Below are 16,577 nucleotides of genomic sequence, written 5' to 3' on the forward strand. Positions count from 1 at the left end.
CAAACCAAACTTCTACTGGTGTAAACTGCAATATCTGAGATGAAAAATACACTAGATGGATTAATGGTAGATTCAACACTGCAGAAGAAAAGATTAGTGAATTTGTAAACATAGCGCTAGCTTTTGGGCTGGCACATCTATCTTCTGATAATTTGCCAAAATGACCAACACAAAAGGAAAGAGGAGAGGTTCTCGATAGATAAATGTTCTCTAGGCCTTTTAGAAGACATGGAGTCGTTCCTTTGGCCACATACATGTGAATCTACAAGAAAGGTGATGTTGACATCAAGGGAATTGGCACTACTCAAAAAGAAAAGCCCATCACTGTTCCCACGGCAAAACTGGAAGAGTCTATGGTGTGTTCCCACATGCTGCCAGCATTGGTGCAAACAAACAAGGGCAAGAGTCTTGCCAAGAAGATTAACGTACATATTGAGCATGTTAAGCACTCTAAGAGCTGAGATGGCTTCCTGAAACATGTGAAGGAAAATGATCAGAAAAAAGAAGGCAGCCAGAGCAAAAGGTACTTGGGCTCAACCGAAACCCAGGCGGCTCCACCCAGAGAAATGCAGGCATTGGTTCTCCACCTGTGAGAACCGTGGAAAGGAGCCTGAGCTGTTAGAACCCATTCGCTATAAATTCTTGGCATAATAGGTATTAAAAACAAAAAGACCTCCGGACTGTAAAAATGTTTCTCTTAATTGAGAAGTGTGGTGTCCCCTCCCCCAAAGAAGTGTTTCCAGCAAACTTTTTTTCTTAAAAAAGGGAAAACATAGCACTAGGAACTATCCAAAATGAAATAGAGTAAAATATGATTTAAACATGATGAAAAGACCATCAGTGAGCTGTGGGGAAAATCCAAACCACTTAATATATGTGTAATTGTATTCCTAAAGTAGAGGAGAGGGAAGGGGGAACAGAAAAAAATATGTTTGAAGAAATAATGGCCAAGACTCTTCTAAACTTGATGAAAACTATAAACCCACTATCCAAGAATCTCAACAACCCCCAAGCACAAAACACATGAGGAAAACGATACCATGGTATAGCATAATCAAGTTGTTCAATACTAGTGATAAAGAGAAAATCTTAAAAGCAGCCAGAGGACTTCTGTATCCAGAATAATGGAGAAACACTTGTTTCTATTCCTCCTGCTAAGCACAGCTAAAAGCCTCTACGAAACAAACATAAGACTCTGAAAAGGAGATGAGAAGGCAGACTGGCCTGGGGTCTGCACACCAGTGAGATGATGCAGCAGTGAGTTCTCTGGGTTCTTTTTTCTCATGTATCCAGACTTGGTCCTGGAAGCTGGCAGCCTGGGAATGGCAGTGGGTGCAGACACAAAAAGCCCCAAGAAAATCCTCCTCTTGAGTCAAAGGACCAGGAAAGAGACAGCCTAGCAAAACAGAAAATGTAGACAATAACTGCTGTACTCCAGCCAGACGACACAGAAAAAAACTGTGGTCCCATGCCCACCAACGAGGCAGAGTAGGGAGCCTAGATCTTCACCCTTGCCAGGCTGTCATGAAGTGCCTCAACCCTTCCCCCATGTCAGAGCGGTGAGCGGGGTGGTTCAGAGAAGGGAAAGTGGGGAGCCTGAACTGTCCTCCCTGCTGGGTAGTAGCAAGGTCACCCTCCACAGTGGAGGCCATGTGGGGAGCTGAAGCTCCCACCCTGCTGGGCAGTAACAAGGATCCTCTGCTCCCTGGGTGTCCTGGAGGCTGACTTAATGAAAATGAAAAGTAATATATCAAAATTTGTGGGGCACAGCTAAGACAGTACTCAGAAGGAAATTTATAGCTCCAAATTCTGATTTTAGAAAAGAGGAAAATTCTCAAATCAATAAGCTTAGCTCCTAGAAAAAGAAGAGCAAAATAAACCCAAAGCAAGCAGAAAGACGGAAATAATAATGAGCAAAAAAATCGGTGTAATAGAAACCAGAAATATAGTGGAGGAAATCAATGAAACAAAAAGATGTTTCTTTGAAATGATCAATGAAACGACAAACTTCTACCAAGAATGACAAAGGAAAAAAGAAGAAAACACAAATTACCAAGATCAGGAATGAAACAGGTGATATCACTATAGACCCTGAAGTCATCAAAAAGATACTAAGAGGCTACTATAAACAAGTATACACACATAAATTTGACAACCTCAGTGAAATGGACCAATTCCTTGAAATACAGACTATCACAATTCACCCAATATGAAACAGATTATTTGAATAACACTATATCTATAAAGGAAATTTAAATTGTAGTTTAAAAACTCCTGAAAAAGTACTATCCAGTCCCAGATGATTTCACTGGAGAATCCTACCAAATATTTAAAGAATAAACACCAATTTCTATATAATCTATTCCAGAAAATAGAAGAGGTAGGAACAACGCTTTAATTCATTTTATGAAGCTGGTATTACCCTGGTAACAAAAAACAAAGACAGTATTAAAAAAAAGACAACTACAGACCAATATCTCTTATAGATTTGAAACAAAGCATTAGCAAATATAATTCAGCAGTATATAAAAATAATTTTCTGCCATGACTAAGTGGGCTTTATTCCAAGAATGCAAGGCTAGTTCAATAATCTTGGTGAAAGTTTCACAGACGTTCACCAAAAACATAATATAAGAAAAAGATTGATGAAGTGGACTTAATCAAAATTAAAAGCTTCTGCTCTGCAAAAGGATGCTAAGAGTATGAAAGAACAAGCAACAAACTGGGAGAAAAGATTTGCAAACTACGTATCTGACAAAGAACTCATATCTAGGATATTATAAAGAACCATCAAAAATCAGCAGAGAAAAAACCAATCTAATTAGAAAATGGGTAAATGACATGAAGAGATGTTTCACTGAAGAAGCTATTCAGATGGCACGTGATCACAAGAAAAGATGTTCATCATCACTAGAGATTAGAGGCATGCACATTGAGACCAGGATGAGATATCACTGCAGATTACTAGAACAGGTAAAATAAAAAATAGTGACAATCCCAAGTGCTGGAGAGGATGTAGATAACTGGATCTCTTATACATTGTTGGTGGGAATGTAAAATGCTATAGCCACTCTAGAAAATTGTTTGGCTGTTTCTTAAAAAACTAAACATCACTTATAATATAGCTCAGCAATTGTACTCCTGGGCATTTATCCCTGTACATGATTGTTCATAGAAGTGTTATTTGTAATAGCTAAAAACATGGAGACAAACAAAAGGTTTTACGATAGGTTAAACACAATGTGACACATCCATACCATGGGATACTACTTGTTAATAAAAAGGAAGTATTTATTAATTAACGTGTGTACATTGTTTTTTTAGACATAATGGTATTGCATACTTACTAGACTACCGTATAATGTAACATAACTTTTATATGTACTGGGAAAACAAAAAATCCATGTGACTAACTTTATCACGATATTTACTATATTGCAGCGGTCTGGAACCAAACCCACAATATCTCCGAGGTGTGCCTGTACACCCTCTTACACACATTTGGATTCTGTACAGCAACAAAATAACTCTAAATGCGAGGCTAACCTTCTTAGGAATGAAGAAGTTCTTACCCTTTCCCAAGAGTCGTATCCATCATTGGCTATATTATAAATTTATTTATTTATTTATTTTTATTTTTGGCTGCATTGGGCCTTCGTTGCTGTGCACGGGCTTTCTCTAGCTGTGGTGAGCAGGGGCTACTCTTCATTGTGGTGCGCGGGCTTCTCATTGCGGTGGCTTCTCTTGTTGCGGAGCACGGGCTCTAGGCATGCCAGCTTCAGTAGTTGTGGCTCGCGGGCTCCAGAGCGCAGGCTCAGTAGTTGTGGCACACGGGCTTAGTTGCTCCGCGGCATGTGGGATCTTCACAGACCAGGGCTCGAACCTGTGTCCCCTGCATTGGCAGGCGGATTCTTAACCACTGCGCCACCAGGGAAGTCCTGACTGTCTATATTAAATACTCTTCAAATCTAGTAACAGCCCCCTGAATATTCTGTTGCCTAAAATGTAAAATTAAGTTCTGACACTTGTGTGTAAAGTCAAATTGGGAAGGAGAGAGACGAAGCAAATGGGTAACATATCCAAATGTAACAATCAAATAGAAAATACGCAAAGCTACTGCAGTTCTCCTGAAATCTGTCACAAGGCCATAAATGATATTGATGGTTTTCTTCTATCACTGCACATTCTGTATTTACCCTACCCTCAGTGAGAACCTCAGCTGGTCAGGGTTTTTTATCTAGAGGAGTGACCTAAACTTTCATTCCCTAAAGGTTTGAGCCCTCAATCATCCTGCCTTTTTTGGTTGCTGTAGGTTTTCCTTAACCTTTGCTGTTTTCCTTAACCTTTACTATTGCTGTATTTTTCATTAAACTTCACTACTAACATATGTCCTGTGAGGGCAAATCTCTGCCCCTTTCATGATGGAGAAGGTCCAGTGTGATCAACCTGCCCCTAGAGGGCTGGCTGGTGCCAGGGGGAATGGTGCCATAACGGGGACCCACACTGGTTTCTTCTGTTGGCAGATGAGGCACTTAGCGGTGGCATTAGCCAGGTCAGCCTTGGTAAGGGGAAGTCCATGCTGCTGAGACCACGCATGGGCTCCATTCCTGCCATCCTGGCCACTTAGTTCATGGGCCCATTGAACAAGCACTAGGGTGGGTAGGAAGATCTGTAGAGTACATCATTTTGTCCACCTGATTACTAAGTTTCTCCTCTGCAGTGGATGCCTTTTGGTGGGCGTTCACATGGACATCACAATCTTCACAGTAAGTACCCATTCAGAGAGGTCCATCCACATACTTCTCCAGACTTTCTTGTTACTGATTGTGATGATTAACTTTATGTGTCAACTTGGCTTGGCCATGGTGCCCAGAAATCTGGTCAAATATTATTCTGGATGTTTCTGTGAGGGTGTCTTTTGGATGAAATTGACATTTAAATCAGTGGGCTCTGAGCGAAGCACATTGCCCTCCATAGTGTGGGTGGGCCGTGCCCAATCAGTTGAATGCCTTAACAGAACAAAGACTGACCTCCCCCAAGCAAAAAAGGAATTTTGCTGGCAGATGGCCTTTCAACTCAAGCTGCAACTCTTCCCAGAATCTCCAGCCTGCTAACCTACCCCATTAGAGTTTGGACATGCAAAGCCTTCACTATCACATAAGCCAATTTCTTAAAATTATCTATCTATCTATCTATCTATCTATCTATGTACGTATGTTGGTTCTATTCTCTGGTGAACCCTGACTAATTCTCCAATCTTCCATTCCTGTTCCATCCAAGTCCTTGACCATGAAGCCAAACCATTAGCAACTGATCATGAATCAATGACCAGTAGGTTCAAACTTCTGCTAATCTACTGCTCCAGAAAATCAAATAGGCTGCCCAAGTTCTATCCACAGGGAGGATTTTTCTTTACCATTGACCTTCAGGGTCATCCTTGAATGAAATGGTCATGCTGCAGCTTATAACTTTTGGGAGGTATCAGCATCATATCATGCAGACCCATCTTTAAATTGTGCTTAGTCTTTTCATCCTCAGTAAACTGATCCTAAAGAATATCCCAGGAAGCCTCAGTCATGGGTTGAGGCAGAGGAGGCAGCGTGACTGGAGTTGGTTCAAAGGAACCTGAGCCACCTGCTCCTATAACTTAATTGTACCTCTCACACCTGCTGGAGCTCAGCCTCTTCTCTACTGCTTCCACCGATGACAGATTGCTGCCGCACGTCCAACCTTCTGGGTAGGGGGTCCGACAACACCTTGGTTGCTCCGGAAAGCTCAGGCCTCATGGCCGCTTGATAGCCCACGGATAGGTGTTCAGTCTCTACCAAAGCCCAAGAGCAAGCCAGAGCTGTTTCTCGAAAGGAGAGCAGTTATCTCAGAAGAGGGTATGGACAGGTTCCACAGTCCTAGTGTCTGACGTGGTGACTTCCCACCCTGATTTGCCATAAATGCTGCAGCTATCAGATGACCCCTTCCCCAGCCACTGTCTGATTGCAAGTGCACAAGAGACCTTGAACCAGAATCACTATGGGATGTAATGATAATCCACGACCGCTCTGCAGCGATAACAGACCACATCAGCCCCCTCGCTGGTTCCCTGCATCCACTCGGCCTCCTCCAATCTGGTGTCCAGTTTCACTCAGAGGGGGATTTTCAAAACACTCATGTGACAGTACCCTTATCAGTGGCTTCCTGCTGTTCTCAGGACTAGGCCGAAGCCTTCAGGGGACCTTGCCCCCTGCCTGCGTCTCCGTCCTGCTGCCCTCCCCATTTCACCCGCTTTTGCGCCCACGATCCGGGCTCTGGCCTCAACAACCCAGCCCCTGATTCTGGGCAGGGCTGTCTCCCCACCTTTCCAACCCTTTACCTAACTCACTCCTACTCATCTGTCAATGAAAACATGATCAGTTGATCTAAGAAACAAATGGAAAATTTTATTTGAGCCAAATTGAGGATTATAACCCAGGAACAACAACTCAGAACAAAATGCATTTCCATTCTTTATACCCTCCTTCCACTGAAAGCACGCCTCGCATTTTCCTTGCATATTGAAATGTTTCCCTGATAATTTTAGTAGCTTTATTACATATGTTATAATTCTCAACCTTAAAACCTTAACCTCTAGAGAAAACCAAGAAGTAATTGTGAACTGTTTGTCATATCAGGATTTCCTGACTGGCACTTATGAATGTATTTTATAACCTCTAGAAACATATACCTTCTCATAGAATTTCTTTCTTCAATGTGATACAAGAATTGGTGGGCTTTGGATTATTTCTGGAGCCAGACCTCTGGTCCTGTAAAGATTAGACTTGTAAAACAAGGATAGTTGTTTTTAATTCCTCAAAGAATTGGGTGGCCTCCTCAATGATAGCAAAGGACTGACATAGCCATTCACCTATGCTGGACTGTTTTACTTTCCCTCATTTAGCTTAAGGGAAAAGCCTCCTCTCCCTCAAAAAAAAATTCCTATCAGGCTCTAAACTTCAGCTATGGTCAGTTTACTCAGACCGGTGGCCTCTCATTTTGGTAATCCATTTACAAACACTTTTGTGGAGCCTCCCTGGGTTTAAGAAGTTCTTTAAACTAACTGTGGCCCCTGGTTCGGCCTTTGATCTGGAGAGATTTGCCTACAGCCTCAGGTGGTTCCATTTCTAAAGGTAATGATTTAATAGGGTCTTCTGAGTGGAAAGGCAATTCAGACAGAAGATTGAGAACTCCAGTAAAGGAAGATAGAGGGGAGCAGTAGAGTTTTAGGTACCTTTTATATCATTAATCTTTGATTAGCCTGTACAAGTCTTTCAATGAGGCTATTTTGGAATTTTGAGGCCTTTCGGGGCTTCTGCATACCAATTTTAAAAGGTATAATAATTTAAGATGAGAGCTCCCTAAAATGTCAGTAATTTGGATGTTTTTCCCCTTCAAAGGATCCAAGGAGCTAGCCCTACAAATATTTTTCCTTGCTAACCTAATTTTAGAAAAGTGAAAAACACTTACCACTGTTGTTTCCAGTAGACCCTGCAGGCGCAGATCCAGAAGGCTGCCGGCTTTAACTGTGCACTCAGAATTGTTCTGGAGTGCCCAAAGAACCCCATCTTGGCCATTTTAGGGCCCGATTTCCTTTAGTTCCCAATTAAGTACTTGCAAGTATATATAAATCCAGCTGGTATTCCCATGGGTGGCTGTTTGCATGAAAGCTGTCTGGCCTTTGAGGCACAATTTCCCAGTATTAATTTTGCAGCCTAATTCAGATATGAGTTACGATCTGACCAACTTTCTGAGGACAGCGTGGTGGATTGCATGTGAGCTGAGGAGTTACCCTTGGGTCAGTTGGACACTTTTACATGGCCTGGTTTCTCCCTGGTGCTGCCAGAGCTGCTCCAGGTCTTTGCTCAAACCTGCCAACCCCACCTGTAGCCGGAGTTAATGTCAACCTTTAAGTTAAAGGGTCCAGAGATAAGAAAGGAAGCTACAAACAAACAAACCCCAGATGGAACCAGCTGGGACCAAGATGGTGATGAATCTGACCTCCAACACACCCCAAGTCTCATTACATGTTGATTTCACTACTTTAGCATATTAAATGACACACCTGGACCAAAAAAGGCTAAAAAGGGGGTGGAAAAATCACTGCCCCTTCCCCAGTAGACTAATGGATATGCCTCCCCATCATTAGCCTCATTCCTCCTCCCTTTGCTTTATTTTTTTAAATTAAACCCCTCTCACCAGGTGGTCGAGAAGTTGATCTATGAACTTAGCTCCTGCTTCTCCAGTCTCTGGCCACTGAATGCAGCTTGTGCTGTGTCCATCTCAGCTTCGGTTTCGTTATTTGCCTACTTGAACCCTAAGGGAAAAAGACCCCTCCCCTGCAGAGGCAGAGAGCCTCGGCCAGGCTAGGGCCCGAACAGGGTCCATACGACTTAATTCAGTAACAGTGTGACAGCCTAAAACCGTCAGGGGTGCTCGGAGTGTTAGGTTACCAGCCTCTGTCTTGCCGCCCGGACGAGCAGTATTTACTTAAGGTTTGACTGGGTCTCCCTTATTCTTCAGAGCTGAATAATTCAGCCTCTCATTTCAGTAGCAAAAGTTTTGTTCAGACCATATATCAACTCCTTTTTTTTTTCCGATTTAAGCCAATTTTAACAAAAAGCCACCTATGTTTCCCTGGGCCTCTTACCCAAACCCCCTAGGTCCTGCCTAAGAAATGCACGGGTGCCCCTTAAGACTCCAAGTCTTAAGCGAAGCAGCTCAAAATTTTCAGGATCGTCACTCGAACAATGAGAGCCGGATATCAGGAGAACTCCCCGGAACACCTGAGGAGTACCGAGAAGCCGGTGGGGCTCAATGGGCCATGCTGGTTCTGGTTCCGGGTAAACTCCAGGTGCCCTCTGGCAGGTGTCTCTGATATCCTGCCGGCTACGTCATGCATGTCAATGAAAAAATTAGTTGATCTAAGAAAGAAATGAAAAATTTTATTCGAGCCAAATGGAGGATTATAACCTGGGAACAGCATCTCAGAAAGCTCTGAGAACTGTTCCACTCATTAGAAGTCAAGGCATAGTTATATCAGTTTTTTGAGACAGAGGGCTGGACATTAAATGACACATTATTGACAGTTTACACAGTCCAGACCTAAGCGTCATCGTGGCCCCTTACAAGATCGAGAAGGAACGTTATCTTTTAAGGAATCGTCTTGTTGGTGCTGGAAGAGTGCTGCTCAGGCCGGCTGAGGCGCCCTACACTGCCAGCCAGCAGAGTTGTTTCAAAGAGATTTTGACCCTGGTGCCATTGAGAGCTGGCCCTTGACCCTGCAGGCTCAGGGCCTGAGACACCCACCTCCCCCGCCTCACCCCCTGCCCCCCAAGGCTGTCGCCGTGACCTCCTTCCCCATGACCTTCAGTGCAGCAGCCTTACTGATCAATCCCCTCCCCCTGTGCCACCCGTCTTGGGTGCCCGTCTTGAGGGGGGCTCCAGGGGGGAATGCTTGCAAGATGTCCACAGCCAGGCAGGGGAGGTAGCGCTGGGCGTGCTGGCACCTGGCCCCCCTTCCTTCAGGGCACGCTGGAGTCTGCAAAGCGCGTTCACCACCCACAGCCTGACGTTAGTGGCCGCAGCAGTCGAGAATTTTTCAGCTGAAACTGCCAGTCAACCCAGTTTTAACTGGCTTCGGAGGGAGGGGGAATCCTCTTAGTGACTCTTATGACTGAAGAATCTAGAGACTGGGGAGTGGGGGGTTGCTTAAGGTGCAGTTTGATTTTGAGCTCAAGGGCTGACCCCTCCCCCTAAGCCCCCAGTCTTGTTTTCTTTCTCTGCACCCCTCAATCAGACCATCTTCTGCACTGGCTTCATTCCCATGGCTCCTCATAGTGGCAAAATGGCAGCAACAGCTCCAGGACTCACCCCTCAGCTTCAGATAGTGAGGGAGCAGCGTCCTTCCCCAGCATTCCCAGCACAGGTCTCCCTGGGCCTCATCAGCTGCAATCAGGTTGGCTGCCCGCCCCCCAACCAGCCACTGTGACTGGGGAGTAGGGGGTTGGGTAATGCACCAGTTGACCTGGGCCTGGTCTTGGAGGTCGGGTGGACCCCAGGGCTGCACGGATAGAGTGGAAGAGGGATCCTCCGGCGCTGCCAGGAGAAGAGGGAGGACGCTGTGGAGGCAGAAGACTGATGTCCAATCAGCTGACCTTCCTCATGGCCCCCATGGCGCCCACATCGGTGGGAGAGAAGCTCCCAAAGGCCTTTTCTTGCCAGGGGAATGGAGGAGGCCATGCCAGGCAGGGGGATGGGCAGACATAGATCCTGCAACCACAGGGGTTCAATAATGTGCAAAGCCAGCCAAGAGAGCTGAACAGAGGGAGCCCTGTGCCCGGGTCGCGGTGTAAGAGCAAAGACAGGTAGGGCTGGGGCAGGAGAGTTAGAGGGAAGATGGGCTTTCCTGCTAGAGGAACAGTCGGAACAAAAAGGCACACCGCAGTTGGCAGGGAGCCCAGTTCTAAGGCTGGTGGCCCTTGGCAGTCGGGGCAGCTGTCGGGGGCGATCTGCGGGTCGGATGGTTCCCCGGCTGGTGCCACCACCCAAGAAAGGGCCATGATCAGGTGCCTGCTCAGGAGGCCCTGAATCCTTTCCAGGGCCACACCAGGCCTTCCTGCCAGGCCCACTCCCATTACACGGTCCTCCAGGACCTCGCGGCTCTGGCCAGTGGCTAAGTAGTTTCTTCCAGTTGCCCTCATCTTGGCTGGCTCTGGTTCCGGCCCACAGACACTGCCCCCTGTGCAGATTGGGCCCTGACTCTACCCCACTCTCTTCTTCAGTCTCTGAACCCCACAGAGCTCACTCTGCAGGCAGCTAGAGTCTGCACATTCTCTGTTCAGGCAAAGTCCATGCGATTATAGCTGATCACGTGAAACCGGAGCTGGCCGGCCCCTGTGAATTGGCGAGAGGGCTAGGAGGGGGCCCAGGACCCACTTTGGGTTGGCAACTGTGTCCATGGCCTTCGGGGCTTGTCTGGGATGAAGGTTGATGGGGGCAGTGAAAAGAACAAGGGACCATGTTAGGATGACAAAACCTGGCTCAGGGAGGGCCCGTACGAGGTCTCAGAGCCCTCCTGACTCAGCGGCACAGCTCCTGTCTGGACTGTGTCCACGTCCATGAGGGAAGGCGGGACAGACAAGGGAAAAAAGGCTTCCGAGCACTGTAAACAGACATCCCGAATACTGTACTAACGAGGGCTCCTCAACTCCTGGCTCTGAGCCTGTTTTCTCTTGCTTTATTCACAGTTCTAGGAGACGTCCCAGTGCCCTGCAGTCCTCCCCGGCCAGCTCGGTCCCCCAGCCTGTAGCTACCCTCGTGGGCCAAATCACAGCCTTGGAGATTTTTTTCTTTCTTCTTTTGGCTGCGCCTCGTGGCTTGTGGGATCTTAGTTCCCCGACCAGGGATTGAACCCAGGGCCCTGGCAGTGAAAGCGTGGAGTCCTAACCACTGGACTGCCAGGGAATTCCCTGCCTTGGACTTTTGGCCTTCGGTGTCCCCACCGACTTGAATATCCTGAAGGCAGAGCCCGTGTCTCATCCACCGTGGTCTCCTCACGTCTCAGCCCGTGCCCCGTGTGTGGATGGTGTTTACTAAGTGTGGATTGACGCCTCCCTTCGTGTGGACCTGGGAACTCAGAACGAGGAAGGAGCAAGGAAGAGGGTCATTGGGGCATCACTGCCTGGTGGGTGGGAAGAGGTAGGAAACGTACCCAGACAGACACGTAACACACGCCTCCTTCCCATGGGGTCTCGGACAGCCCAGACGTTTCTCCTGCACTGCCCAGAGCACTGTCTCCTGTCTGGCCTTCTAGACCCTACAGGAGCCTGGCAAGTGGGTAGGTGGGGTTTTTAAGCTTCTTTTCAGGATTTTCAAAAGCCTTGGGACTTCCCTGGAGGTCCAGTGGTTAAGACTTCGTGCTTCCACTGCAGGAGGCACGGGTTTGATCCATAGTTAGGGAACTAAGATCCCCACATGCTGTGTGGCCAAAAAAAAGAGAGAGAGAGAGGGAAAAAGAAAAAAAAAAAAAAAAAGCCTAACAGGTAAGGCTAGGCTGGCTAATCCAAACATGCACTTTATGTGCTTTGGGCTGGCATGAAATCAGCCCCGTGTGGTAACAGTTATGCCGTCTAATGAGAGTTATATGTGTCCTAGTTAATAAAACAGGGCTGACAGTGTGTCCTCACTCCCAGGACCCAGCTCAGTGGACTCTGTGTGTGCTTGTGGAATTGTTACTTGATACAATTTTCTGAGGGAAAACCAAGTGGAGAATGAGGCTGGAATATGAAAATGCCTTTGAGGTCTTGAAAGAAATGACAAGTAGCTTCCCTTCCAAGTCGGTTTCGGGGTACGGTGTGGGGGGGCGAGCCTGAGGGCAAGAAATTGGTGACAAGGCTGGTGTGTGGTACCGTCGCCCCCTGGTGGTCAATGGGAAGCAAAGCACTTGGGCCCAGAGGTTTTGCCTCCAGGGAACCTGAGGTGGAGGAAGAGGAGCCATGGATCTTCTAAATCATAGACTGGCCATTGCTCTGGAAAGCTGTGCTGCAGAGCAGAGTGGGGAAGTGTATGGTTGCCTTACTCAGTGTCTTTGGTCCTCGTTTTTCTCCTCCCATACCGTAAAGTTTGTGAGAATGAAGGCGTCAAGCCAGGCCCATGGGATGCTCAGCTCTTGCTCCTGGCCCTGGGCAGGTCAGCGCGGCCATGCAGTGAGGGGTGGTGGGAGGGTGGGGTGTGTGGATAGCCTTAGCCAGCTGGCCCCCAAATGGGCCTTGGGGTTACCAGGGCAACTGGGAACCATCACAGATTCATTTGCAGCACCTGGAAACTCCTTCTGAAAGGTCTGTCCTTTCTCTGGTGGCTTATTGATATGAATCACCCTTCTATAGAGAGGGGAAAAAATGCATGAAAACTTCAGTGGGATAAGAAGGAAGGATGCTCATGTTTATTAAGAAGCTAGTAAATAATCATAATCAATCATCAGAACAATCCTATCAGAGATTGTTCTTCTGCTCATTTTACAGATAAGGCAACTGAGGCTCAGCCAGGTAAAGACATGCTTAAGATGAAATAGAAAGCTCCATCATGAAATGGGCAGTTCAGTGCTGACACCTGGCCTGGAGCCACCTGCCTGCGTCCAAGTCCTGGCTCCACTCTTTAATGGCTGAGGGGCCCCAACATCTTTCAGCCCAGCTTTCCTGGCTGTGCCCAACAGGCTGTGACCACGACAAACGTTCTCAGCACAGTGGCCAGCCCATGCAAACGCAGGACATCCCATCCCAGGCAGCAAGGTCAGGGCTCCCTTGCCTGGATTGTGCCAAGGCCCTGGGGCTCCGGTAGACTGGAGCCTTCGGTGTGTTTGGTGGTGGAAGGGGGCTCCCGCCATCTATCCTCCCGGTTACTGATGACACACCCATCAGCCAAACAGTGGAGGTGACGTCACATGGCCTGGGGGCTGGCCCTTGAAGCACTAGCAGACCCCCCAGAACCTCCGTCTCCCCATCCCTGAGTTGGGGAACCCCTTCCTCTCCTCCCCTCAGCTTCTCACTTCTTGCCCCTCCTCTAGCATAACCCTCACTGACCCAGGAAAGGAAGATGTCTTCAGGCAAATTCTGCGTCTGCCCTGTGACCTGCACCCTCCAGCCAAGGGGACACGCAGAAATGACTTCCTGGAACTGGCAGAGAGAAATGACTTGGGAACGAAATACAAATGGCACCTCAAGGAGTTACCCTACCTCGCGGCTCTGTGTACAGGCTGCAGGGCTGGAGCTTCTCATAAAGGCTTCCCAACCGCGGGCATCTCTTCTTGGCTCCGCCTTCACTGACGGCACAGTGGGAACTTGAAATTGAGTGTGGAAATCGGCAAACGCTACAATTCGGGGAATGTTAAACATTTACCAGCGTGGCACTGGGCAGAAGCCACGGCTCATAGCAGGGATGGGAGGGGCTGGACCAAATTTCAGAGTCGGGATAAAGCCAACAAGAGCCCCTCTCCTTTGTCAAGTTTATTTTATTAAAATATACAGGACTGAATATTGGTGGGCGCTGAGAACAGGAACCACCCTCCTAGGCTGCGTCCAAGGGAGACATTTCTGCCATGCAGACACGCGGCCGGTTCGCATCCCAGAGTGGGAGCCAGACCCCTCCGGGTTGGACGTGCAGCCAGTCTGGCCCAAGGCCGGGGCGGGCAGGGCATGGTGGTGACCCTCTCCTTTGGCCTTGGCCCCTGAGAAGCAAAGCCACACCAGCTGGGAGGGCTGGGCTGAGGGGGTGGGCATGGGGATGGGGGAGAATATCCCTGAGCCGGGGAAAGCTGATGCCCTCCTGGAGGAGGGGAGAGGGAGCCCCCAGTCAGACTGGAGATGGGTGTCAGTGCAACTCCAAGGGGGAGGACCACATGTGTGTAGGTGCCAAGGGGTCCCTGTGGCCGAGCCAGGCCGATCTCCACGGCCTCCGCCACCCTGCCCTTCCTCTGAGGGCCCTGCTCACCCTAGGGCCAGGCCTGAGCAGAGATGGGGCGGCAGCCGATGGAATGTATGCTTTGGGAATGTTCCTGGGACGCTCCGTGCTGCCTGGGACTGGGTTTCTTGCCAGGGCGGCCTGGGCAGGCGGGAGCAGCCTCTCTCTCTCTCCTGAAGTTTCTGTTGACCCGCCACCCGGCCTCTGGCCCCTTGGCCCTCATTGTTGGCGCTGGCTTCAGGCTGACGCCAGCCTCCATCCTCAGAGCAGAACCCAGCCAAGCAGAATCCCCAGGGTTTGTGCTTTTGAACGTTGGTGAGCTGGGCTGGGCGGGGGGTGGGCTTCAAGCCCCCCACTGCTCTGAGGCACAGAACGGACTCTCCACAGAACCCTGGGGCCACCTGATGGGGGCCAGTGGCACCCAGCCCTCAGCCCAGCAGGAGGGCCTGGGCTCCCCTCGTGGGCTGCGGCCTGAGCTGCTGGGGGCGTTTGTGCTTCTTGTATGGGGTTGGGGTGAGTCTGTGTGGAGGGACGGCTACAAGGCTCCAGGACCCTAACCAGGAAGAGGGCGTTCATCCAGGCTGCTGGGCTCAGGGAGACGGGGGCCAACAGGAAAGAGGGAGGGAGAAGTCCCTTCCCAGGCCTGCTCTGCCCACCCGGGCTCCCTGGGGGTCAGGCCCTGAGCCATGTGACCTCTCCTCAGGACCCACGATGACCTGGGTGCCTGAGGGGTGTGGGCAGACCCCCTGCTGCATCCCCACTGAGCCAGCCTGGGGGAGGGGAGGTGGAGTTGGCAGACAGTTCCCCTCGGATTCCCCACCAAGAGACCCCCTCCCCAGCTAGAAAGCCCCCTTCCTGGGGTGGAGGAGAACAGAGCCCACTGGTCCCTCACCACCGGGGCTCCCACCAGCTCAGTGGGCTGGCAGGCGTCCTGGGACCCAGGGAAACGTTTCCAGGAAGCAGCTGCCTCTGTCTAATTACCACCTCTTTCCTAGTCTGAACTCCCTTGACCCCCAGCTGCCCCTCCGGGGTCCTGGGGTCAGGGCCATCCTGGAAGTGTAGTCAGCGGGCAGGGCGTGGCTTGGGGAACGAGAAGGCCAGAGCAGCCTCCGGAGCCTGGCCCCTGCGTGGTGGGAAAGAAGGGTGGCAGAAAGGAGGGGCGAGTGGGCTCCCATGGGAGCAGCCTTTGCTCTGGAGACTGGACCCTCCTTGGCAGGGGAGGCAACACCCAGCGGCCAGTGGCCTGAAGACACCGCTCTTTCAGCTGCCCCCGGAGGCCTGGGAGGGGGCTGGTGGGAGCTGTGTGGCTCTCGTCACCTGGACCCAGGTCCCAGCCAGACTCCGCCCCTCCCTAACCTTTGTCCCCCCGCACCTGCGAGCCCAGAGGAAGGATGTGCATGTGTGTGCGTGTGTGTGTGTGTGTGTGTGTGTGTGTCTGCAGCAAACTATTCACTTTGTGCAAATACATTAGAAACAAGCTTCTCCTGGAGGCTGCTCCTGGCGGCATCTTTGGGGCAGAGGTGGTAACAGCCACTCAGGGACACCCCTCCCCCCCACGCGTCCTAGATGACGTTCTCGAACAGCTGCATGGAGCTCATGATGCTCTCGTCCTGCATGGGGAGAGAGGACGAGAGGCCCGGTCAGCTCCGGGCTAGCAGGGCCCAAATCCAACATCACGGTGAGCAGATTCTCATCAGGGGCCCGGAACCCTCCAGGGGCTCTGCCTGTCTCACTGGGCGAAGGGGGAGCTGTCAGGCACAGCCTGTCTCCAGCCCCATGGCCTGATGGTCAGGCTGTCTGGGAGCTGTTAACTCACTGATGGACCAAGCCGCCCCACCCCCGGCTGAGCACTCAGATGGAGGCCGGGGGCCACCGAGGGGCCGCCCGGGGGGTGAGGCCGACAGCCGAGGCCAGTGGAGGCCCAGCGTCCTGCCCACTGAAGGCGCTCTGCAGAGGAGGGTCAGCAGCAATGCTGGGGGCTCCAGGCTCCTTCCCACAGTGTGACCCTGTCCTGAGGGCCCCATGTCTCTCCCCTCTGAGGGGAGCCACCGAGGGCAGGGCTGAGGGACGTGTGCCCAGCTGGGCTATGGGCT

General features: G+C 49.9%; 1 protein-coding gene across 2 annotated transcripts in view; it reads right to left on the reverse strand.

Annotated features, from left to right (window-relative positions):
- Nucleotides 1-14,017: 14,017 nt before the first annotated feature.
- KCNIP3 (potassium voltage-gated channel interacting protein 3) overlaps nucleotides 14,018-16,577 on the reverse strand; it is an 88,263-nt gene continuing 85,703 nt past the window's right edge. For both annotated transcript variants that reach the window (XM_059893435.1, XM_059893433.1), the window contains exon 9: nucleotides 14,018-16,094. In XM_059893435.1, coding sequence (XP_059749418.1) covers nucleotides 16,047-16,094 — 48 coding nt within the window. In that variant the 3' untranslated portion in view covers nucleotides 14,018-16,046. The remainder of the gene's footprint in view (nucleotides 16,095-16,577) is intronic.

Source organism: Balaenoptera ricei, chromosome 13 (assembly GCF_028023285.1).
Source record: "Balaenoptera ricei isolate mBalRic1 chromosome 13, mBalRic1.hap2, whole genome shotgun sequence".
In the NCBI taxonomy this organism is placed as follows: domain Eukaryota; kingdom Metazoa; phylum Chordata; class Mammalia; order Artiodactyla; family Balaenopteridae; genus Balaenoptera; species Balaenoptera ricei.